General features: G+C 49.2%; 2 protein-coding genes across 2 annotated transcripts; one reads left to right on the forward strand and one right to left on the reverse strand.

The window, feature by feature from the left end:
- Positions 1-1,233: 1,233 nt before the first annotated feature.
- On the reverse strand, positions 1,234-13,400 carry GID4 (GID complex subunit 4 homolog). Its single transcript, XM_077828401.1, has 6 exons — positions 13,017-13,400; positions 9,023-9,082; positions 7,915-8,022; positions 6,887-6,988; positions 5,994-6,124; positions 1,234-4,039 (listed from the first exon to the last, which is right to left on the reverse strand). Exons 1-6 carry the CDS (start codon positions 13,383-13,385, stop codon positions 3,976-3,978), a joined length of 834 nt encoding a protein of 277 aa, XP_077684527.1. The 5' UTR covers positions 13,386-13,400; the 3' UTR covers positions 1,234-3,975.
- Positions 13,401-13,890: 490 nt separating this feature from the next.
- ATPAF2 (ATP synthase mitochondrial F1 complex assembly factor 2) lies at positions 13,891-23,983 on the forward strand. Its single transcript, XM_077828067.1, has 8 exons — positions 13,891-14,137; positions 17,120-17,164; positions 17,595-17,740; positions 18,376-18,473; positions 19,986-20,066; positions 20,643-20,755; positions 22,472-22,587; positions 23,246-23,983. Exons 1-8 carry the CDS (start codon positions 14,008-14,010, stop codon positions 23,381-23,383), a joined length of 867 nt encoding a protein of 288 aa, XP_077684193.1. The 5' UTR covers positions 13,891-14,007; the 3' UTR covers positions 23,384-23,983.
- Positions 23,984-24,114: the final 131 nt, after the last annotated feature.

Genomic DNA, 24,114 nt, shown 5'->3' on the forward strand with positions numbered 1-24,114 from the left:
TATAAAGCAGTGGTGATTTTTCATTTGTACAGTAGATAAAAGAACAGAAGGGGCATTTAAATAATTAGCACTTAAGCAGATACATCAAGGCCCCTCCAAAAACTCTTCTTACCCTAGTCTAGCAAAGAGGAACATGCTTTTTAAACAGGTTAAGACTGATGATTACAAGAGGAAAAAAAGTTGATTTCTATATTACCTATTGGGGGAACACCACAAAATGGTAACAAATCCTACCTCCTTTCCTAATACACTAAGGTCAAAATATATACTCATGCCATAATTACCATATAGACCCTGTAGCAAAAGTACAGATTGAGCATGCCAGGAAAGTTGGTAACAGATATAACTACTTTGATTGTTGCTTACAATATTAAGCCTATTTAGATTTAGACTTGCCAAACATTAACCCCTATGTGTACAAGTAGCCCATTGTCAGATGTGTCCTTCAAACAACATAGCTATACTCCAATATGATGAAGCTATATAAGAACTAACCGGATTATGAATGCGTGAAAATTAAGTCTTTTTTAACTGCTAAGGGTTTAGATAGTATCCCATTAACATTTGGATTCAGTCAAAGCTCTGAAACCTTAAACAGGATGCCATGGTGGGGGAAAACCAACATTTGTAGAAAAGTGACCATGGGCTTCAAGAAGATAATTTGTTAGCACAGCTCCCCACAACCACTAAAGAAACAGCAAATGCAAACAGATTGATATTGTTATACTAGTCAGCAAACATGACTCCATTCCTAAGACACACACACACACAAAACCCATGCAGGCTTTCCAGTAAAGGGAAAAAAAAATTTAAGCCAGAACAGCAAGACATGTAAACTAACCACAGAGCTGATTTTCCTGAAGTGACCATGTTCTAGGTTTGATGTGTGGTGCTGTAAGAGCTGTGTTGTGAGTATTGTACCTTTAAGGCCTGGACCACGGTGTGTGGGAGGGGTCAGCTGCTACTCTGAAACCAAGAAAGGAGGGGGCTTAGGTGCTCTGTCTAAAAAAGTTAACAAATCAGAAACAGTTTTTCAGAGAACTTTCTCACTATAATTTGATGGTTAGCTTATTTTCTGCTTGCCATTCTATTCCAATTAAAGCCAGGGTAATTCACTTAAGACAATCAGTAGCTTATTGGATTCTCCAGCCATAAAGCTTGATCAGCAAGATGCAACTTGCTGTTCCTATAAAACAAGAATTGCTTTGATATTACAAACACACACACAAGTGCTCCTTAAAATACATTTCTTTTTAATTTGGACGTTGATAGCTCTGCAAAATACTTCTCCCAGTCCCTTTTCCACAATTAATCATAAATATACTCACTCTGCACCCACATTAGGTTTTTTGTAAAACTTTCACAAGACTCAAAGATCCACCCTCCGACTTACTCTCCCCAAGAAGTCTCACCTTGTTAGTTTTCTTTCACCACAATGGAACATAATTAAGAGCATTTCCTCTTAGCTTAAACAGTTTAAGAAAAAAAAACCCAAGCAAATCAAGGCTTTAGAGAATAAAAGCTTCTCCTTTTCTGAATGTAAGACAATCCTTTAACATTTTTTCATTCCTTTGCAACTTTTGGATTTCAGCTGAAATATGCTTTATGTGAGGGGGAAAGGAGCCCCTTCCGTCCCAAATCCCTCTCAAAAACGTCAAGTGTCAGTGGTTTAGGAAACACATTAGGAGAGCTTCCTGATTATTAGATGACTCCAGGGACCTCCTGCAACCTGGTTTCTGCATGTGGCCACCACAATGTTTAGAAAGTTAAAGCCTAACCATAATTGCCACAAAAATGTCATAGTGAGGGGTCGGGTATCAGTGACAATATTGCACACCGCTCCAGAGGCACAGAAACAACTAACGGATTAAAAGTATTTGCAAATTTAATTTTTGTTAAAAGGGTCTAAGGAGGCATTAGTGCAGATGGGCCTGATCAGTTTTAGTTTGGAAAACTGAGAAAAATGTTCCATTCATATTTTGTGGCCAGAACCACCACCTCTGAAATAGGACAAACCCATCCCAGTGCACAGGAGTAAGCCAGCAGCCCTTGTACTGCCAAGGTGCCTTATTCAAGTCATTGTGTCATCAAAATAGCAGACCTAGACAAGACACCTCTCACCCACCCTGTCCTCTGGCTGTTATTGGAGATCATTTCAGCATTTGTCTTCTAGCCATTTTTTAACTCCATCATTGCTATCAATCAAAACCTACAAGAAGTTCCCTCATCCTTCACCTTTTTTTAATACACCAGGTGGTTTCCCATCTAACCTTTAAGATGGAAACCGACTCCTTGCCTGTTTAGGCAACTTTTCCCAAATTTGTCTTCAAGATGGGGTACAGCTAGGATAAACAGGGCCACAGGACAAAGCTTTGAATACTATGTCACCGAGCAGGCTAAACCGGTTCATTTTCTTAAGCAAAATAAACCAAGTTCCCAATGTAGAATATACAAAGTGAGCCCACTGAGACCTGAATGCTTTCCCATTAAGGCTTGAACAATCAGCTCAGCCTCTGCAAAATACAATACGGATACTGTGAAAAGGAAAAGTTAGTTAAAAAAACAGCTTAGCACTCAATAAGTGAAGGGCTTTGCTTTTTGATTGCAAGTGGCAAACATTCTTAAAAAATGATCTGCTCTCTTGGAACAAATCTCCCTTTTCTTAATAGCTTCCCCCCCACACCCCATAAAACAGCCAGAAAAAAGCATGGTAAGTTGTCCCACGAAAGCCCTGCACGCATAGAGCGTCATATTAAATATACAACTGATGCCAACTTTTAAAATGTCTTTAAAAAAACCTCCCCCCACACATACACGCACACACTTTGGCACACAAGCCGTAAGTTATTTCACTTGAACGTTTCAAAGTTGTAGGACAGCCACTGTTCTTTTTGTTGTTTTTTTCGTTTTGCCTGGTATAAAGATAGCAAGCAGTGATGTTGGTGGAGCACGAAGAGTAGGTACAAATGCTAAACAGTTCACTATCATTTCTGCAATGCTGCTAAACACTTGTACCAGGATGATTTTTCCAAAGCTGCTGGTTAATTACATACATATATATAAAAACTAATGTAGACATTCACTGTTTTCAATGTGAAAACAGTAAAATGTAATTCTGAATAATTGTGCATTTGCCATAGGGTCCTTGGGAAGAGGAACCATAAAAATATTTTTTTTTTTATTAAAAGTCTTTTTTATTTTTTTACCCTTAAGTAAAGAGCAAATATACACTTAGTAAGCAGAGCTCAGATCCACTTCTACTGAGGGCCTGGAAGTCTTTACATTTAATCTATTCCCCGTGGCATATTGAGACAAAGGAACAGCTTGCAGCTCAGAAGTGGCTAGCGTTCCTGAGAGATCTACAGCTCCGGCTAACCTCATTAGCCAGTACGAGCTGGAGATTCATTAGGTCTTCAAGACTTGTCTGTCTCAGCCAAATGCTTCTGTAGAGGACTCTCCAGATCAGCAGTTCTCTCCGCTAGGCAAAGCCTCGCAAATGCATCGACACGCCCAGGCTCTGGAAGTGGCAGCACTGTCAGAGCGACAAATGTGAACGGCCACCGTTCTTTGTATTTCAACCCATACTAGGACGTAACACGAAACCAAAAGTGCTGAGCTTATGTTTTCTTATTACTCAGAGGAAAAGGTCTTGATTCCAGCTAGGACCAAACTTCCAGAAGGGGGTCAGGAGGAATTTCAGTGATAAAGAAACTAGCTGTGCAAAAAGAAAGTGCATTTAAAGGTAGCTTTAAAACCAGATTAAAGATCAAATTGCCACTTGGCAGGAGGGAGACTCCAGCTCCTGCAGCCATGCTCCTTGGATCGGATGGGCTGACATTCATGCTTTCTTTCACAAGTCCGTTGGGCAGAAGAGAAGTGCGTGTCCCCCCCACTCCGACAGGGACACATCTCTTGTGGCAGATCACGCTCTCTCCTGCCCGTGTTGTTTTCACTTGGTATCATTCTGTCCACCTGTCATCGGAACTCATAAATGGGTGCACTGTGCTCAGGGACATGAGTTAGATTCAGAGACTGATACCTGAGAGGAAGGAAAAACAGGGAAGATAATGATAAGACACAATGAGCCATTTCCCCTTCCAACCGTTCCCTGAGCCCGGCATCCATTCAGCTGGTTACACGTTTTAAGGATCTGACCATTCGACTTCAGAATGGAAGCAAGCTCTAAAATGTGCCTCTTCGATTGAATTCTGATTTTCAGCCCCATCACTTTGGATTGTCTACAGCTGGTTGTATTTTGCTGCAATTCACAAAACGCTTTTAAATTAACGTCTGACGCATTCATTACATCCGGAGAGAAAAAGCTGCACCCGCATCAAGGGCTCTCAAACTCTTAGACCGTTCCATTCATCGCTGTGCACACTTCCCCACCCATTCGAAATCACTTAACAGCTCTGGCCGTTGCTTACTTTCCTAATATTGCTAAAAATATAGGGCTAATAGTCTTTTCAAGCTATCTAGCAAAGGAGAGGCAGCGCCTTAGGACTTGCCTGCTCACCATGGGTCCTTGGCAGAGGCTCTGCAGACTGGGAAGCACCGACCTGAATGAAACCTGACTGAAGGTTGTAACAGCAGAACTGTTAGTTACAGGAACACTCTTCACTCTCTTTTCAAAAGGTCCTCCTCCACAGATGCCTGCTTTGCAGTTGGTCCCACCCAGGGCAGATGCAGAGTGTTGAGTGCATGGAAGCTCAAGTTAGAGGAGACTAGCAGAACAAGAATTATAGGAGAGGCCAATCCTGCAGCGGTGATACTGTACTACTGTTCCCCCCCCCCCCCCCAAACCTCTTTTACCCTAGCATGGGAGCAAGTATGTGAGAGGCTTGTGACTTGCTAGTGCCGAGGACACAATCTTACCAAGCCCACAGGCAGCCTCCGCCCCACTGCTCAGGAGAGCACCTTACTCTGCCCCTTGCTAGATGCACGGTGGACCAAGGCCGCAGCAGTGCAGCACAGCCATGGCCAGCAGTTTGGCTCCGGAAAGAATCCCTTGCACGGTGGTTCCTCTATTCCGTCCTCATGAGCTACAGATTTCTCGATAGTAAAGATGGAGGGGGGCTAGCTGTTCAGGAAGCCCACACCTGCTGTATGTGTGGAATTACTGAAGGGGTCAAGTTAGCAGCTACTCACCACCAGGCTTGACATCAGTTATTGGGATGGTGTTACCAAGATGGGGGTATTAATGTAGGGACAGCTCTACAGCCAGTAAGAAAACCCTATTCACAGTATCTAACTGTGCCCCCAAAGCCTCAGCATTGAGCAAGAGCCAAGTCCAGGAAGCAGCCATGAGCCCATGACTTTGACCTGCTCGTGAGCCCTGCAACTAAGTGACTGACACTGGGTGTCAGCACACCATGCTAACAGGGCAAGTGGGGAAGGGAAAACATTCAAAAAGTCAGTCCTGAAGAGGTTAAAAGTGAATCGCCAGCATCACAGAGACAGTATTTTAATCTCAAGATGCCGAGTGTTCTTCGCTATACTATCATGTGTAATACAAGTCATGGCTTCCTCTCAACAGCCAGCAGCTGAAGAATGAGTCACTCGTGTAGCATACAGTAAGTATGATGCCAGACAAGCAGAAGGAGGGAAAGAAAAGCTTTTGACATGTAGCAATAGCACTTAGCAGCAATTCACCAGCAGCTGCCGGATCTCTCCACTTCAGATCTTTTGACCTCGATTTTACCGTGCTCCATGGCTAGTGACAGGTGTGTGAACGGGCAGAGCTGTCAGACAGAGCGACAAGCGTGACACACTTTTGGTGCGGGCACCTACAGCTGACCTAACCACACACCATATAGAAACTCTCTCTCCATGCCAGCCTGAGTTTCAGATGCCAGGGGCTGTGAGTAGGGCTGGTGGAACATTGTTCTTTCATAGCACAGTAAGGTCCTACCTCCAATCCCAGGGCTGTGAAGTGATAGCCCGGACACCACGAGCATCCTTCAGCCTGTAGAAGGGAAGGAAGCTCCGCTTACCATTCTGAACTCCTGTGGTAGTAATAACCCTCTATAGATGCTGCAGACTTCTGGAAGCTGATGTAATAAAACCCAGCAAAGGAAGCTCCGCTGATGTCTTTGATCGTGTGATCTGGGACTAGGAACTGCTCCTGCACAAAAGATAACAAGGGTTTGTATTTAAAATGGGTTTGAACCTTTGCCTCCCAGAAGTCCTGGGGTGCACATATGCACTTGTTATAAGTCAGAGCGGTCGAGCTCTGGAAATCAATAGAGAAAGATGTCAAGTGAGTATTTTATAGCTGTGAACTCATGTTAGTCATACCAGCATGGACCAAAGGGACTATTCAGCAAGTATATAGTGACCATTGTACCCTTTCAGAAGATCTCCACTACGACAGTCTTAAAGGGACACTGTCCATTTGCAACCCAATGTTTTTAAAGAGCACATTAAAAGTCATTTCAGCTTTCACCTGCCAATTTGTGGTTTGACAATCACATTTTCCTGTTTTTAAAGACAGTGATTTTCTCCCCCTGTAACAGCACGAAAGACCCACATAAATGGGAAGGAACAGATTTAGTTACCCAGTGGAAACAACGAAATTGGCTATACAGTGCGTCAAAAAACACACAGCCCAAAAAGTCTCTCTTATTCCTTCCAGCTACCTACATGTGCTGAGTGGTGCAGAATAACTCGACAGAAGTGCTATTTTAAAGATGTTTATGTCTCTCTCAAGCAAGGATGGACAAATCCTTAGTGCTGCTACAAACACCCCCTTCCCAGAATCTCATTCTGTATGCAGTGCCCATGCATTTCATGTTCTAAGTGTTGGCAGTTTCATACCAGCTGGCGGGGGCGGCGGGGGGGGGGGGGGGAGAGAGAGGAGGAAACACATCCACAGGAAGTTTTTTACCTTCCACCTCATGAAGACATAGTCCCCGTTCTTCAAATCCTCGTAATCAAAATCATCCGAGTTAAATGTTTTTGCATATTGGTAAAAGGCCTGGAATTTCCCCTGAAAGCACAGGAAAAACAAAATCAATTCCTAGAGCACAGCTGGCTTTCAGTTAGCAGAGTTTATGAAGGGAAGAACGTGTTAGCAGGTAAGAGTCTTTGGGAACTGCACCCTGCAATGTCAGGAATAGGAATTGATGATCCAGTAGGATTTTTTGTTTTGTCTCCAGGTTTGGCAACTGCAGTGAAGATGGTAAGGGATTGCTGCTGTGACTTGCCAGCAGAGGGCCCAGTAGAAGTGGTGGCTTTTGATATGGGTGCCTGCCCTGGATCAAGGCAAGCTGGCTAGTTAGTCTGGCTTGAATCTATCACACAATAAGGCCTTACTCCAGGTGTGGTCCCATCAGCCCAGAAGATCATATCATTCGTTCTCAGGAACAGATCAGAGATTTTGGCTGGCAGCACTTGTAAAGTCTGCAAAGAAATCCTCTAGCCAAGCCACGGAAGGTCAGAACTGACATTCCTGATCTATGGGCTTGTCTACGTGGGTGATTCTTGCACGAACATAGCAGCACAGATGTCACTGCACTGCTGGAAATCACTAGTGCTGCACTTGGGTAAAGAGCGACTTTTGCCAGAGGAGCTTCCCCTAGTTTCAAACCAGCTGAGTCATGCTGGTGCCAGTCACTTTTTTCACCAGTTCAGTGTGTCCACACCAGGGCTTTGCACTGGTGCAGCAACATCAGTGAAGCTACATCAGTAGGGGTGAAAAAAAGCAAAGGAAAGAATCCCTACAGGAGAAAGCAACCAGGAGAAAAGCCAAAAGAGAACTTTCCAGGCTGTCTTTGTATATCAAGAACAAAGATACATCACAACAAAGCCTTAACTGTTTCTTTTTTAAAAAAACCCTCCGCATATCCCCTTTAAACAGGTAATGTGTTTGGGGTGGTTTTAGATCTCTAGTTGGTTGCCAATATGTTTAATTACCCAGTGTTTACGATCGACGTCTTCATCTGCATCCCATTTCCGCGTTAAGAAGGGGTGCTTTTTACTGATTATTTCCCCTTCAAAGAAAGTGGTAAGGGTCGGGTATTCCTAGGAGGAGGGTAAAAAAGATTAAAGATTAAGGAATTTTGCCAACAAAAAACCAAAAACCCGGGCCCTATACAGGAGAGGACACACTCAGATACTGGCGAGCATTTCAGCAAAGAATGACACATCAGCACCAAACCCCCTAAAGTGGTCGGAGAGTTCGGTCTGATGTCCCCCCTCTCTCTGCTTTGCATCTTATTTTATCCCGCTCCATACACTTCTAACGGGGTGCCCCTTCCCATCTCTCTTCCATAGCTCATTTCTTCCCTTCATCTCTCCTACACTGGTCCCCTTGCCCACAATCTGTCTGCTGACTCCCCACACCTTTAATTTGCTCCTTGAGAAGGGATCAGAGGTTATGGTGAAATTAAAGAAAAAGGTGACAGATCAGCCAAAGACCTACAGAAGAATTAGGCTGGATGGGCTTCCCCTGCTCGTGTACATTGAAACTATGGTCTATTTTAGAGTTTCACTGCGTGGAAATGCTTAGTAAGCTCTACAACAGTGGTGAGCCAACGTGTATCATCAGCTGAAATAAGGAGCCTGTGTCAGGAAAAGCTTGTGAGGAAAAGAATGCAGAGGTAGAAAGAAACCGGACAATCTGTATGTTAAACCAGTCATCTTGCTGAATGCCTGAGAGGTCAGCTGTTAATACAGGCAGGTCCTACATGAAAGGTGTGGAAAGAAGAACTTCAGGAAGATCTGGCTTGTCTGGAGGTTTGGGGCAACAAAGATACACGCACAGCCAATTAACTGGTGATGGCAAACTCAGGGCCGCTTCAGCTCAGCCCTTACAGCGCTGCTATCAAGTTAAAACAATTTTTAATTAAGTTTCTACAAAACCATTGATATTTGGTTTACACTGTGTAAAAAAAAACAAAGGAAAGGGATGAAGGTACCCAACGGTACTCTTAATTATGGGCTCAACCTCACAGACCTTCATACCTTTAGCCAGAAATAGGAGAATGGAGTATAGAAAAGGAGTTTAGTAACAAGTGCTCACCTCTGTAAGGCCTTTAATCTTCAAGTATCCACAAAGATAGGAGTTTTCCATATCCACATGCTAGGATGGAGAGCACAAAATCTGTAAGTGTGTGTATCCAGGGACAAGATACCCAAGTTGGCCCAATGCCAGAGCATTTTGAGCATTGGGCCTTAAAGTCTCAGCTCTATTAAGGATGGTACAGAACTGCATTGCCCAGGTTTGTTCATAAGTCATTTGTGCTGATCACACAGTGGTATCTGGACTCAGGAGAGAATCATTTAGAGGTATCCACTTTACCTTTTCTGAAAGCGGGCTGGGGAATGTCTCATGTGCTTTCAGCTAATTAATAATATGTTCTACTTGTATAGCACCTTCCACCCAAGGACCTCAAAATGTTTTATGAAGATGGGTAAGCATCCCCGTTTTACAGAAGGGGAAGTTGAGTTGGAAGTTAAGTGATTTGCCCAAGATCACAGCACATCAACAGAGCCAGATCTTCTGATTTGTCTGTCACCTGTTCTAACCACACGCTACCAGCAATCTAGACATCTGCGAGTGACAAAAACAGAGGGAACATCCTCAAATAATCAGATCTTTCTCCCTCTCCACCTGAAACTCTAGTTTCATCCTTGGCTTTGAGGACAAAACTGTTTGTAAATCTGTCTCCCACCACTTCCATAACATGACCTACCCCAATGAGTTCTCTCTACTTATCTGGCACTAAGGCCTAGTCCCTTCTAAACAACTCCATCACTGCTGCACACAAGAGCCTTCTCTGGAACGTTTGCCATCTGGAAAAGTCTGCGTGTATCTCTCTTTAAACTGTATCTAACACATACCTGTCTCCCAATGCCTTTGTTTCTCCCCCGCCCTTTTCTTGGGCTTCTGACTGAATGTTCCATTTACTCGCCATGCAGTGTCTGAACACTGGGATACTTCCATTTCTAGAAACTTCTGCTCAGAAACCCACCAATCATCAGATCAGCTCTCAAAGCCAAACGAAGAGTTTGACAAACCCAGTCATCAAAGGTAAAGATGCATCTTTCCCATCTGTAGCAAATTAAGCGCAATCTTTCACTGCGCTTATGCAGAATAATTGTAGTTAACGCTGCCTTTCAGATGACATGCAAAACATCAGCGTTTAAGCTAAAAGACTGGGTAGACTTTGGGGGAAGAAGAGCTGTAACGAACCTGATCACCCATAGGAGGACTCCATTGACGCTAGCTGTTCCAGGTACTCTTGTGCTGTTGACAAATGTAGCACTGTATGTGAAGATTGACAGTATGGTTTAAATGCTACTCATGTCTGCTGACCTTAGGACTTTGACATTGTTCCACAACACTAACCAATGCGTCAGGCTTCATCATAGCTCTTGTTATATAAGCCTCCAGATCTTTTGCAATCCAGCTGGAAACAGAGCTGAAACATGCAGGATGTTTTATAGCAAGAGCGTATCAGATATCTGGGCTTGCCACTTACACACGACCCTACATCTCGCCAGCTCTGTCCAAAGTGATCATGCCAGTGCCTACAACTAAAAATAAAGCACAGAGAAACAATCACTCTAAATAGGAATGGGAGGGCTGCAGAGACAAGTGCTCAGTTAAAGAGATCCCTGCAGCACAGCTGGGCCCAACAGCTGCTCTTGCTTCATTCCGTTCCAGTACTGATTGCTTGGATTTGCTCTAATGCCTGGTCTACACTTACAATTGATCAACCTAGCTACCTCACTGAGAGCTGTGAAGGAATCATCCCTGAGCACCGTAGTTAAGCTGACCGAGTTCCCAGTGTAGAAGGAGCTAGGCTGACAGAAGAATTCTTCTGTCGGCTTAGGATATGCCTATACTTAAACCACTACAGTGGTATGCTGCACTGTTTCACTGTAGACACTCACTACATCGATGGGAGGTTCAATCCACCTCCCTGAGTGGCAGTAGCTAGGTCAATGGAAGAATACTTCCATTGATCTAGCACTGGGGGTTTGGTCAGCTTAACTATATCTCAGGTGTGTGGATTTTTCATACCCCTAAGCAACACAGCTGGGTCAACCTAACGTTTACTATAGACCTGGCCTCAGCTACCGCTGCCTGCAGAGGGGGATTAACTACAGCACAGAAAACGCCTGTCGGTCGCAGTAGGAAGGGCCAACCCTATAGCACAAAGGCACAGCTGCAGCGCTGGAGCTGTGCTGTTGAAGTGTCAGTAGACACGGCTGTTGTTCCCTTGTCAGCAGAAGATCCAAATGCTTCAGAGCCAGGAACTAGACATGCACGGATTGTGAATCTCAGGGCTGGAGAGCTGAAGTCCCAGTGTGAGCCTCTCAGGGACAAACCACCTGTGGTGGCTGGAAAACCCGATGTCTGGGGCATCTTACGCCCAGATGACTAGTATGGAGTAGTTTCCTCCCCAGCCCTCCTCATGCAGGCTGGCCTGCCATGCAACTACCCACTCAGCCTATTACCCACCCACTCAGCCAATCCCAGCTGCTTGCTTCTTCCTCGACTGAAGCTGAGGGAAGAGCCTTCAGACTAGCAAAGGGTTTTGTTCATTTACTACATTCTACCCCCACTGCTCCATGAAGGATGAGGGGGAGACATCATTTGCTGAGCAGATTTGCTCTAGCTCATGCCGGGGCAATCTGGGGTGGGGGCCTGGTGGGTCCCAAGAGAGGTCTCACCTGCCTCACCCAACTCAGAGGCTGTTCTTGTCTGTATTACAGCTGCCCTTGTGTTGCAGGCCTGGATTGGGGGAGCCACCTGCATCACCTCCACCTCACAGGTGCTGCTGGCCCAAGGTACATTTAGAGCCATGAAGACCTTCCTAGGGTGGGAAGGGTCCCTAACCTCCCCTGGACATCCACCTCACAGGCACTGCCGATGCTATTTGGCCTGGGGTCCCCTCCTGATCTCTGTGAATGAAGTGTCCTACAGGCAGGGAGCTTCATGTGGAGGTCTCAGGAGGCAGTAGGTCCGGATCTGAGGAAAGGGATGCCCTGGGAGGGGGGAGTCGCATGGGTGCATGAGTGTGTGTGTTTTGGGGACAATGTAGATCCCAGTCTCTGCTAGAGAAGGTATGTGAGAGAAGGGGGTCCCTGTGGAGATCTCAGGGAGCAGGGGTCCCCATCTAAGAGAGGGACGTGCTTTAAGAGCAAATATTGCATATATAAATGTTGGATCCTGATCTTGTGAAATGAGGGGATTAGGGAAAGAGGTGCCCATGGTGTCTTTGGGGGAGGGCTCTCAGGGGGCAGTGGGTGCCTGGGCTCGGGGGGGCTAAGGTGCATGGGGGTCTACACTCTGGGGGACAGGCATCATTCTACGCCCTGGTGGGGCAGGGGTGCTCAAGAGGATCCCCAAGAGGTGCTCTAGGAGAACAGGAAGGATCTCAGGAGAAAGGACTCTAAGAGGCAAGACAGAGTACTGGGGCGGATCCCGGGGCGGCAGGCACTCAGGAGGATATATGAGAGGCACTCTAGGGTGAAGTGAGGGGCCCCAAAAGGGAGGATGATCCCAGGGGGCGCTCTCAGGGAGAGGAGCAGCGGGTGCTCTAGGGGGGACCCCTGTGGGGAGGGCCTCAAGGGGTGCTATGGGGCACGGTAGGAGGACACAGGGAGGAACCCAGGAGGGGGCAGGGATGCTCTAGGAGGTCCCCAGAGAAGGGGTGTTCTGGGGTGTCCCCAAGGGGAGGAGCCAGGAAGGGAGGCAAGGAGCACTCTGGGGATATCCGGGGAAGACCCCAGGAGGAAGTGCGGGGGGCACTCTAGGGGGGTCCCAGGAAGGGAGCAGAGGGTGCTCTAGGAGGGCCCCCTGGGGAGGACCCGGGCGGGGGGAGGACCCCGGGAGGGGCTGCAGGGGGCGCTCTCGGGGGGGGTCCCCCAGGGAGGAGGGACCTCTGGGGGGCCCCGGTGAGGCGGCGCGCTAGGGGGAGCCGGGGGAGGACCCAGGGAGCGGGCGCTAGGGGGAGCCCGGGGGGGGTCCCGAGAGGCGGGGCGGGGGATCCCCGGGGGCTCACCTGCATCACCACCTCCACCTCGTAGGCGTTGCCCTTGCTGCGCTGCTGGCCGCGGAACTTGGCCCCGCTGTAGAGCAGGGAGGTGGCGACCCCGGGCTGCGCCGTGTTGATGGGGGGCGGCGGCACCAGGCTGGCGGCGGCCCCGCGGCCCCGGGCTCCCCCCGGGCAGCAGCACTCGCTCCGCACCGGCATCTCGGGGGGGTCCCCGGGCGCCAGCGTGACTCGGGCTGCGGGGAGCCGGCCCGGCCGCCTGACCGACCCGGGAACTCGCCGGCTGCCCCCGCCGCCCGCCTCAGGGCCTCCCAGCGGCGCCTCCGCACACTCTGATTGGCCCAGCGGGCTCGGCGGGGGGCGGGGCGCCGTGCCCATTGGTCTGGTGGCGTCACGTGGGGGCGGCTGCAATGCCCCCTGGGTCTCGTAGTTTCCTGTAGGTCCGGGTGACGGTGCAGGCGGAGGGACAAAATAGCGATTATGATGCTGATTGGACGTGGGTGAGCAAGATGGCGGCGCCCAGAGGCAGGGCGGTTCGCCGAGTCGCGGGAGTGAGGGGGAGGCGGCTGTCCCTTCAGCCGCGTCCCTGCGGCCCCTGTCGGGAGCGGGAGACGGGCCCAGAGCCCTTATATACTCTATAGGGTTGCACAGGGGATTCCGCGGGGTTCTCCCCTCCTCGCTTTGGGGTCCACTCATCCCGGCGGGGGCGGTTCTTTTGGGGGGGGCACTGATCTCGGCCGGGGGGGGTCCTTGCGTAGGCTATTAATCCTGGCGGAGGGCTCTGGGGGGGCCGTTGATCCTAGCAGGAGGGCTCTTGGGGGGGGGGGGCGTTGACCCCGGTTGGGGGGCTTTTGGGGGTGGGCATTGATCCCAGCCTGGGGCTTTGGGGGGGGACGGGGACGGGCATTGATCCCGGGGGGCGGTCCCGAGTCGTGAGGAGCCCGGGTCTTTAACAGGGCCGGGTCGTGCCCATCTTGCGGTTGCTCGCTGCCTCCCCAGAATGTGGCGCAGTTGTCAGCGGCTGTTCTGCGCCAGGTCGCCCCAGGCCCCACGGCTGTGCCCGGCCCCCCCTGTTGGGGGCCCGAGCCTTTCACTGCCGGGCACGGCACGGACGTACACGCCACCAACAGGTGAGGACAAAGCTGGACAGCGATCCTGCTGCACACGCGGCGGATTTCAGCACGGTTATTTCCAGGTGGCAGGGACGTTCATCGGGGGTGGATTTAGCCCGTCCTAAAAGCTGGCTGTGACCACGGTTTATGAGAGGGGCCTGATCCCCTATTTACAGAGCAGGGCAGGCCCAACATTTGAAGCAGTAGTTGTGGAGACCCAGGTTTTTCAAGCCTGATGATGAACATTTATTATTCACGTATGTGCAGGCTGCTGCAGGGGCAAAAGGAAACCACACCCCTGTCCCAGAGAGCTTGAAGTCTAATGCCTCATGCCTGTTGCTGACTGTGTGTGAGTGTGCGGCTCTGCCTGCCTAGGGCCTCAGAGATGCAGCAGTTCTGTTTTAGGTTCTGCTGTGACCTCAGTCACCACAGTAGCTGAGTACCTCACATTGTTTAATTTATTCTTTCTCACAACCCCCCTGTAAGGCTGGGCAGTGCTGTGATTCCCCACTTAAAAGACAGAGAACGGAGGGACAGAGAACCTGAGGTCACACACAAAGTCTGTGGCAGAGCAGCAAATCAAATCCAGGTCTCCTGAGTCACAGGCTAACACCTCCACCACTAGTCCATCCTTCCTTAGTTGTAGAAGTGACGCTTTAAAAATGTTTCCCCTGTGGTTTCAGTAGTTTGTACAAGGATGGTGAAATTTGACCCTTTGTTTCTCACAAGCCAAAACCCTGAACTTGCAATGAAATGCATGTCTTGGAGTCCCATTAAAACAGGACTAGGGAGGGTGTCTTATTGCAGGATGAAAGCTGTGGGCACATGCTTTTATAGTCCTAAAAACATGGCATTCTTTAAGTCCCTTGATCCTGCAACTGTCTTGGTCTGGGCAGACTCCCTTTGCCTTCACTGGGACTCTGGAAATCTAGGGGCCTGCGTGTGCAGTTAGATGTAGGAATGGAGCCATAGTCCAGGCCCAGTTTGTCACCTCCGTAAGGGCAAGGGTTTGGAGAGGTAGCCCATTCTCCCCGCTTTGTGTGGGAAATGGGTCCAGGTGTCTGTCTATCTCTGTAAGTGGCCCAGTCCCCGTGTTAACACAGCCTCAGAACTGGATCCACAGCACAGGCACGTAGCTCCCAGTTTGGAACTTGTTTACCTGCTGTTGCTCTGCATGTCCTCAAAGAGCCGGTCTTCCTATGTTAATTTAGTACTACATTATAAAGCCAGAAGGAACCACTGTGATCATCTAGTCTGGCCTCCTGCGTAACACAGGCCCTAGGATTCCCTTGAATTCATTCATTAACATTGACCGTGGTTTTTGTTTGGGACGGGGAATACTGTGGGTGTGACGGCTGTTAGTGCAGGGATCTAGCTGTGTTACGTGTGGGCGCAGTCAGGGAATTAGCAGGTGCCATTCATGCCATTTCAAAGTCTATTGGTTGTGCCTGGCAACAGTGCAGGTGCCAAATGGAAACGGCTTCTAAAACCGGGGCCCTGTAACCCCTAGCAGTAGATTTGCTATTGCACCAGATTGGCATCAGACGGGTGCAGCTGGGAGGGAGATCCTCAGTTTAAAGGCCTGGGGAAGAGCAAAGAGATCATTGCTTCCCCAATATATTAAATTGCACGCTGCAGTATACACCTACATGAACGCAGGTTTGTGCGTTGTGGGCAATGCTCCTGGATCCAGCCAGAGAGCATTCAGGGCAGAATGACAGGCTAGCTTGTTGCTGTAATTTGGGGGCTATTCTAGACTCAGGCACATCGTCGGCTTCCGTCTGAAATCACACCCGAGGGAGCTGTTTTAAAAGCTGGCTGGATATTGGTGACCCACCTAAGCTACATGGGAGTTGCAGCTCCTGCTGATTGGAGTTGCTGCATCTCTCCAGCAGGTGGAACAGCTTTGACCAGCTGAGAAAAGCTCCTGACAGGTCACTGGAACACTGGGGTGACAGCAAATGACACGTTAGTGCCATGGTTTTTTTGTTTGTTTGTTTGGGGTTTTTTTGGTGGTGGGTTTAGTTAGGAACGGATCAGCTAACTGGAGAGAAAAGGGCAAGGGAGAAGAGGGGCCGGTATGGAGGGAAGCAGGTAAAGAGACTGGGAGAGCTGGTTGGAACAGTTGATCAGCACTGGGCACAGATCGTCCAGTCAAAATTGCTGCAAATTCTCTGAGTGTCCTGCTTTGGCTTCTTCTGCCTTGATCAGCTGGAGTCTCTGGCTCCTCCTCCTTGCAGGTGTCCCCCAAGGCCACCTGGTGTAGAGAGGAGAAGCAGCATCTGGTCCTAGTGCCCCAGAGTAAACAGCATTTGAAAGCTATATGTAGAAAAAGATCAGGAGTGTGTAATATGCCGACACCGTATTCCTCTGTTCAATACATGGGACAAGGATTGCTTTTACATGGGACATGGGGGGCGGGAGGGAGGGATGGAGGGGAAGAATGGTGCTATAAGTTGGGTGTCTCCCTTCTACCTGGGCACAGTTGGCACTTAGGAAGTGGGTGTGGGGAGGGGTTAAAACTAGAATGGATGACCAAGATGTATCTCTGGGGTGACTCTTTGGCTTCAGTGGGCTCACAGCAGGGCTGAGCCTGGCTCATTACTAAGCCAAATGAGCCATAACACCCTTGTCAAGGTCATGCCCATTGCTTTGTATATGGGTGCCGCACAACAGGCGTGAGACTACAGCTGGGCGCAGCATGCTAGGGGGAAGCAGCTGCTCTGCTTAAAGAGGGGCCCCTGGTTCATGGTGAGCCCTCTCCCAGGACAGGCCTCATACCAAAGCCCTGAGGCAGGTCCAGAGGGACTCAGGCACATGGGCTAGTTTAGAGGGACTCTGAACCAGCAAGGTTCCGAGATGGGAGGGAGGCCAGCTGTGCCATGCTCAGCACTGCCGAGGAGAGCCGGTATGTCAGATCTGCAGTGAGCGGGGATGAGGAGAGGGGCTTGACTGTTGTACTTGCTGCTTTCTGAGTATATTAATTCCCCCCCCCCCCAGAAAGGAAGAGGTTTTACCAGAACGTTAGCATCTCCCAAGGCGAAGGTGAGTGCTTCTGCCAGGAGTCTGGCCGGGTGTCCGACGCGTTGCCGTTTGTGTGACAGCCGGGCACAGGGAAGGGTGGTTATGGAATGCGGGCCCTGCCTTCCGGCAGATGCTGGCCAGGCCTGGAAATCAGACCTTGAGAGCTAGCTTTGTGCCCAAACCTGGTTTGCCCTTTCCCCATTGGCTGGCAAAACCATGGGAAGGGACATGGCTTCCAAGAATGGTTCTTGGAAATTCTTTTCTGGTAGAGCGGGGCCCCTAAGACCTTCAGTGGGGAGACTCCTGGGCCAGGTGTATCACTGGCATTGCCCGGGGATGAGTTTGCTCCCCTCAGCTTTATCTCTGAATCTGCCCCCTGCCTGGGGGTTGCATGTGAATCCCTCGTGTGCTTTACCCTGGAATCCCGCTGGGTTTCTAATCTGATCCCCAGGTGGCTTTGAAATAAACCTGGACCACAGGAAGCTGAAAACGCCCCAGGCCAAACTCTTCACTGTCCCCAGTGAGGCCCTGGCTATTGCTGTTGCTACGGAATGGGATTCCCAGCAGGACACCATCAAGTCCTACACCATGCATCTGGTGAGCGCTGTGGGCTTTGGTGGAAGGGGAGGCTCCATAGTGAGCCTCGAGGTGGGAAGGAATCTAACACGTGGTTTCACTGGGGCCACTGCTATGGACAGCCTCATCTTGGATAAAGATGGAGCATAGCATGCTGGGAGCTGTAGTCTGTGCAGGCCCCATCGCTGAGCTAAATACATAAACTAGATTGATGTATAAAGGGGCTAAGTCTAGTTTTTTTTTTTTACACATTCTTGGCTTTTGCCTGACCCACGGTGCTGGGGCAAAGCGCGCCTCACCTGTTAGCAGCTATTGGGTCTAACCCTAGGGTTAAAAACTTCCCCCTAACATGGGCCAAACTCCCATGTGAATGGGACCTGACTTGCAGCTGGAAATGCTTCTCATCCAGATTATTTTACCCCAAGTCCTCCAGCGTGCTCCCGTCCTGTCATTGCTCATGGGAGCACTGTGTTTATGGGCCTGATCCAAAGCTGGGAAGATTCCCGTCTCCAGTGGGCTTGGACTCATTAACCTCCCGGGCTAGGCTTTGTGTCACTATAGCTTAATCAGTCACTAGCACGATAAGGATTCTTTAGCTGTTGTCTGGGACCTTGTAAAATCAGAGCTGGCTGGTGTAACTGCCTTTTGTTTTGCAGACCACATTGTGCAACACAGCTTTGGACAACCCATCTCAGCGAAACAAAGATCAGATAATCAGAGCAGCTGTAAAGTTCCTGGAGACAGACACTGTCTGGTAGGGGACTGTCTGGGCTTGCATTTCACTAGGGAAACCTCTGGCTTAGAAACCAGGGCAGTCTCATTGCCTTATTATGGGTTATTGCATCTTCCAGCTGGGCAGACTGGACGGGTGTCTAGAGGTTTGGAAACACATTAAGCTGGGTGACTAGTTGGCACAAATGCAGCCTTTGGGACAAATGCCCTGGCTTGAACAATGCCTCTGCCCTTCTCTTTCTGTAGAGGTGCAGCCCCGGCAATGACTCCAGTGTGTAGTACGTCCCCTTGAGCCTAGCAGCCAACGTGGATCAGAGGACGGGCCCCTTCTAAAAGGGGACCAGCACAGAGCCACTCCTTAGGGGTAGAGAAGCACAACGCACTCATAGTGTCAACACAGTGCCACCCCCTCTCCTCCAAACTCATGAACCCCAGGGAGATTTCACCCCCTGTACGGGGGTGCCAGTTCAGCCCGGGCGTGATGGGGTTCAGCTCCATTGAGACTTTACCCTAGGTCTGAATTGCTCCCCACAAGATGTTGCTCTCTGTAAGTATTTGGCCGTGCAAGTGCCTTGGATTTAGCTATACGGAGCATGGCAGTTTCTGTGCTGGGCCTTAACACCTGGTTTGCTCTAGAATTCCTTTCTGCTGTATTTTATTTTTTCACTGAACCCATCGGCCTGCCCCGTTGAACTCCAGGAGCTCCGACTAAGGGATCAGAACTGTCTTTGGCCTTTAGGGGTATGTCTACACTGCAAAGAAAAACTTTGGTGCCGAGTCTCTGAGCCCAGATCAATTGACTTGGGCTCATGCTGCGGGGCTACAAATAGCCGTGTAGTTGCTCAAGCTGGAGCATGGGCTCTGAGACCCTCCCCCCTTGCCAGGTTTTGTGGAAGTGTTTTTTAAAACAGATAACTAACAAGTTCGTGCTTCAGGGGTCAGTGCCCCTGCTCTGACCACTGGACAGCACTTAATCCCACTGCCAATTTAGGGCCTGATCCAGTGCTCACTGAGGTCAACTACTGGCCCATTTGATAGTGGACAAGTCTATGGCCTTCCCTATGCCTCAGTTTCCCCATCTGTAAAACTGACTCGCCTTTGGTCAAAGTGCTTTGCAGCCTGTGGCTGCAGAGGTCTCTCGTGGTGTGAAGCAGAACTGTAGGCCGGCACTCCGCCCTCACGGTTATTTCAGGAGGGCACAGGCACAGACCTGGAAGTGATATCACAGCATCAGGCCCTAAATGTGGGTAGGGCTGTGGGAGCAGCATCCCTCCTTACAGGGATCAAGAGCTGGCCGGTGGTCTGTCCAGCAGAGGGCTCTGGATCCGTGGGAGGGTCATCAATGGAAGCTCTTCCTTTCCGTAGCTGGCAGCATACGCATTGAAGCTTATGGTCGGTACCTGCTCTTCAAATACTGGACTCCCCTTGCCATCCCTGAAACAGGCTTAGCTGCCCGGTAGGTTTGCTCCACGTACTGCGTGAAGAAGGCCAATGATTTGTTGGTGAAGGTTGTTTTCTTGTTGCAATGTTCTAGCTACAGGGTGGAGGAGCCAGCCGGCCTAGTAGAACTGCAGAAGAATGAGTGGGATCCCATGATCGAGTGGGCTGAGAAAAGGTAAGAAGTCAAAGACTTTTCCCTTCTCGTTGCTAGCTGCCCTCTCTGTGGTATTCCGAGGGTGCTCGTCACTGCACTATCCGAAAACCAATCATGCTGGTGACAGTTTAGTTCACGAGCTATTCTGGGGCCAGCCCGTTGGGCTATGGAAAGAGGCACTGAGGAGGCTTTGGAGGGCAGAGACTGTACCTAAGGGGTGTCAAGTCTCCAGCAGCGAGGAGCTGCTGTTGGCCAGTCTCCAGCGTGATGTTTTGGAGATCCTTCATGGTGTTTCTCATCCCATTGAGGAGGAAGGGAATTAGGCTTGTAAATTCCATAAGCAAGACCAGATGTTGCTGCACATACACCATTGCACTGACTGGCTCTGTGAATGAATTAGAGCAGTGCAGTGTGGGTGGAAAATGTCCCCACATAGACCCCCCAGGGACAAAAGCAGGTATAACCCCAGCCAACATCAGTGAGGGTTGTATCTGCTTACGCCAGGGCTAAATTTAGCCAGAGTCTTGCTTCATAATGATACTGAGGCTCACGTCTCACCGACCAATCGTTTATCTGGTACCATCTAACTCATTTCAGGTACAACGTGGAGATCGGCTCCTCTACTAGCATCATGGGACCCAACATCCCAGCCAGGACCAAAGACACTTTCACCAGCCATTTGGCATCTTACAACATGTGGGCACTGCAAGGTACTGAGGACGACTTATCTGGTGTGTCCATCCATCCCGAGTACACGAAGCACCGTTAGCACATATACGCCTTTTCCTCTCTCGCAGCAGTGACCAGCACAACACAAACATTTGGGGGAAAGAAGGGAGACTTTAAATCAACAGGGGGAAAACAAAGGGGGAGTGTAGTTTAAAATAAATGAATCCAAGCTAGACCTTTAGTTCTAGCTCTGTATGGCAGGGGCTCTCTTCGTTGTACAGTGTCTTGTTGTATTAGGCCCTGATTCTCTCAGAACTACTGATATTTATTTTTTTCCTTAACGTGACATTTTCAGGTGATTTCGGTCCAAAATTTAGGCTTTGTTACCAAGAAAAGGGGTTTGAAACCCCAAATGCACAGAAACAATTTTATGGTTTTGTGACTCCCCCTCCCTGCCCCCCAGTAAACAAAAACCCCTTGAGTTTAAATTTAAAATGTAAGAGCTGTGGTTATTGGCAGCCCAGTTGTTCTTCTCTTGTGAAACTGAAGGAGATCCAGAAAGTGAATCTGACTGGAAATGAAGGTGAAACTAACTAATCTGTTCTCATTGCTCATCCTCCTTGAAGCACAAGATGTGAATAAACAGCAAAAATGGTGAAAAGCGCCCAAGACTTTAAAAAATTCTTTCAGTTCAGTGGTAAATATTTTAAAACAGATTTTTACCCCGACACGTCCCTTCTTTATTCCTTGTGTCATTCTCCTTTCAAAACAAAAATGTTTTAAACAAAGTTGATTAGAAACGGCATTGGAGCTGTGCTCCGGCTCCGCTCCAGCTCCAGGCAAAAACCTGCAGCTCCACTGCTCTGGAGCTGCTCCGCAGGCTCCGGTCCAAAGCCCTGATTAGAAACCCACCAGAATCCCTGGCTACCTCGTCAGAAGACAATGAGACACTGAATTCCTAGTAGAAAAGTGTGCTCTCTGTTCTGATTTCAGGGCCTCCTCAATCCTTCCTGCAAACATTTCTGGTCGCCTTTTGTTTACAGCTTGTGTTTAGGGTAAGGTTGGGGGTGCTTCTTTTAGTTGATTGGTTGGTATTTTGGCACGTCTGTCTTCAGCTGGGGACGGCAAGGCAACAGGCACCAGCTGTTGTATTCCTGGGCAGTCAGTTGACTATCAATCCCCAATCTGGCCTTGACTCTAGCTGATCACTTAGCTCAGATTGAGCATGAATCATGCTTCGTCTCCTCCCCTTGCCCTGCACATGGCCCTAGTTTTTAGTGGCGCTCAGCACCTCCAGTGTCACAAATGCTCATCATCTCTGCAGATCAAGCCCCTTTTTCTCTCTCTCCCTTTCCTGGATGGTTGTGTGTGTTCTCTGATCTCATCCCCAGCTCTTCAGCGATAGGATGTGAGCTCTACCATTCTGCAGAAGGGAATCCTTCCAAATTTGTATCCAGTGGTGTGGCATTATTACATTACAAGGGTGTGTTTCAGAATGAGAGAAAGTGGTTTGCAGTCAGAGATGCAGCCATTTGCATCACAGTAACAATGGATCCTGAGTAGCAACAGAAATTTCATGTGTATTGACTGTGGACTTGACTCTGTCGAGTGCATTGATCCAAGGTGTGGGGGATCATCTACCCATCTGATCCTGCCGAACATGTTATGCCCTGGCTGCGCCTTCAGAAGGTGTGAAGAATCCGACATGATTTTGTATAAATACCGTGGTTCACGTTTGCTATTTTCCCCCCTCCCAGGTATAGAATATGTGATCACACAATTGAAATCTCTGATTCTGTCCATGGGACTGATTGACAGACACATTCCGGTCGAAAAAGCTGTGCTGTTGTCTCGCCTGGAGGAAGAATTCCAGGTAAAGTATGTTCCAGAGCAACCCTAGGATTCAAATAGCAATAATCTCAGCGGGAGAAGTGATCTCCTAGCACAAACGACTGGCCACAGAACTGCCTGCTATTACAGAAGACAGTCACTGCACCAGGCTGCCTCTGGTCAATACAGTATGAGTGGTCAGCCACGCAAGTCACATGAGGAACAGCCGAAGGCGCTTTGAGTCCAACCTGCTGAGGGCTGTGGATTTCTTTTGCAGAAGCTGGACTGCTCTTTTTTGGCCCTCCTCTAGCCTGCAGTGCAAAGCCAAGGAATGGTCTTGATTCTTTGTATTGGCCAGGCCTAAGCATTTTGCCAAGGACTAAGCTAATGCTAACGCGATGGTTGTGAACAGAAAAGGTTCTGTCCTTGCACCAAACCATCCTTGACCCAAAGTCCAGTGAAGTTAATGGAAGTCTGACTTGAATGAGCTTTGGATCAGGCCCTAATACGTTGCCCTCTGCAGCCCCTTTCACCTGAGGGTCTCCAAACGCAGGGCAGGCACTGGTTACTGAGGCTTTGTGCCACTCCTGGGAGGTATTATCTCTGTTTTACAGACAGAAAAGTGGAGGCCAAGACGTTCTGAAGTTCAAACCCCTTTCTAATTAACTCTTGAGTGAGCTGATTGTTCTCTCTTCTCTCAGATCCAGCATTGGGGCAACGTGGAGTGGGCCCACGACTATGACCTGTACGAGCTGCGTGCCCGCACGGCCGCCGGGACCCTCTTTGCTCACCTTTGTTCAGAGAGCTCAACTGTAAAACACAAGCTGCTTCAGGACTGAGGCTCTGGGGAGTGACGCGTCAGGCAGAGCCGGAGAACGCCCAGTACAGATTACAAATGCAGCCTGGTGAATTGGAGCCATTGGCTGGCAATCAGCACCTACCAGCGTGGTGACTTAGCACTGAGAGGGCCATGACTTTATAATGATTCCTAGTGGAGGCACTTCTTCCCTAACTTGACTAGTGCTGGAGGGTGCCAGTGACTCTCAGCAGCCCTGACTTTTGTTACAAAGGCAGTACAGTCTGAGCTCCCTTCAGCCCCAGTTCAATGCCATGTCCCTGGCTGTAGCTCAGCCAGTGTTTATGATCACTCAGAAGGGTCTACATTCTAGCTAGTCTACATTCTACCCTCCAAGGCTCCCAACCGTGGGACCAGAACCCCAGCAAAAGGGCTTCGGTAAGGCTAGGCATACACTCTAGCATAGGTCTCATCTTGGCATCTGCCTGCCCATGGCCCACATTTGTTGCTAAAATCCAAAGTCATATCCCTGGAGACAAGACCCAGCTGTACCTGTTCCTCGCGCAGTAATGTGCTTCTGCCCCTGTGCAAAGCTGGGCTCAATCCCAGTTTGATTAAAGGCGTCTCTTGCTAGATACTGGAAGTCAGTGCATGTGGTCAGTTATTTTGTACTTCTCCACCGCACTGTGGGATGTGCGCTGCTTCTCTGCCCTAGAGCGCCCAGACAGCAGCAGAGCCATCTGCTGGGGACACACAGAGCCATCGCTGATTGAC

Source organism: Eretmochelys imbricata, chromosome 10, assembly GCF_965152235.1.
Source record: "Eretmochelys imbricata isolate rEreImb1 chromosome 10, rEreImb1.hap1, whole genome shotgun sequence".
Taxonomy (NCBI): domain Eukaryota; kingdom Metazoa; phylum Chordata; order Testudines; family Cheloniidae; genus Eretmochelys; species Eretmochelys imbricata.

Coding starts and splice junctions, on each gene's coding strand:
- GID4 (XM_077828401.1), bottom strand. CDS start 13,385: ATGGGCACGGCGCCCCGCCCCCCGCCGAGCCCGCTGGGCCAATCAGAG. Junction 6,125..6,886: donor ATGTCTTCATGAGGTGGAAG/GTAAAAAACTTC, acceptor TCTTTTGTGCAG/GAGCAGTTCCTAGTCCCAGA. Junction 4,040..5,993: donor TACCACAGGAGTTCAGAATG/GTAAGCGGAGCT, acceptor CCTTCCTCTCAG/GTATCAGTCTCTGAATCTAA.
- ATPAF2 (XM_077828067.1), top strand. CDS start 14,008: ATGTGGCGCAGTTGTCAGCGGCTGTTCTGCGCCAGGTCGCCCCAGGCC. Junction 18,474..19,985: donor CTGGAGACAGACACTGTCTG/GTAGGGGACTGT, acceptor GCAATGTTCTAG/CTACAGGGTGGAGGAGCCAG. Junction 20,756..22,471: donor CAACATGTGGGCACTGCAAG/GTACTGAGGACG, acceptor CCCCCCTCCCAG/GTATAGAATATGTGATCACA.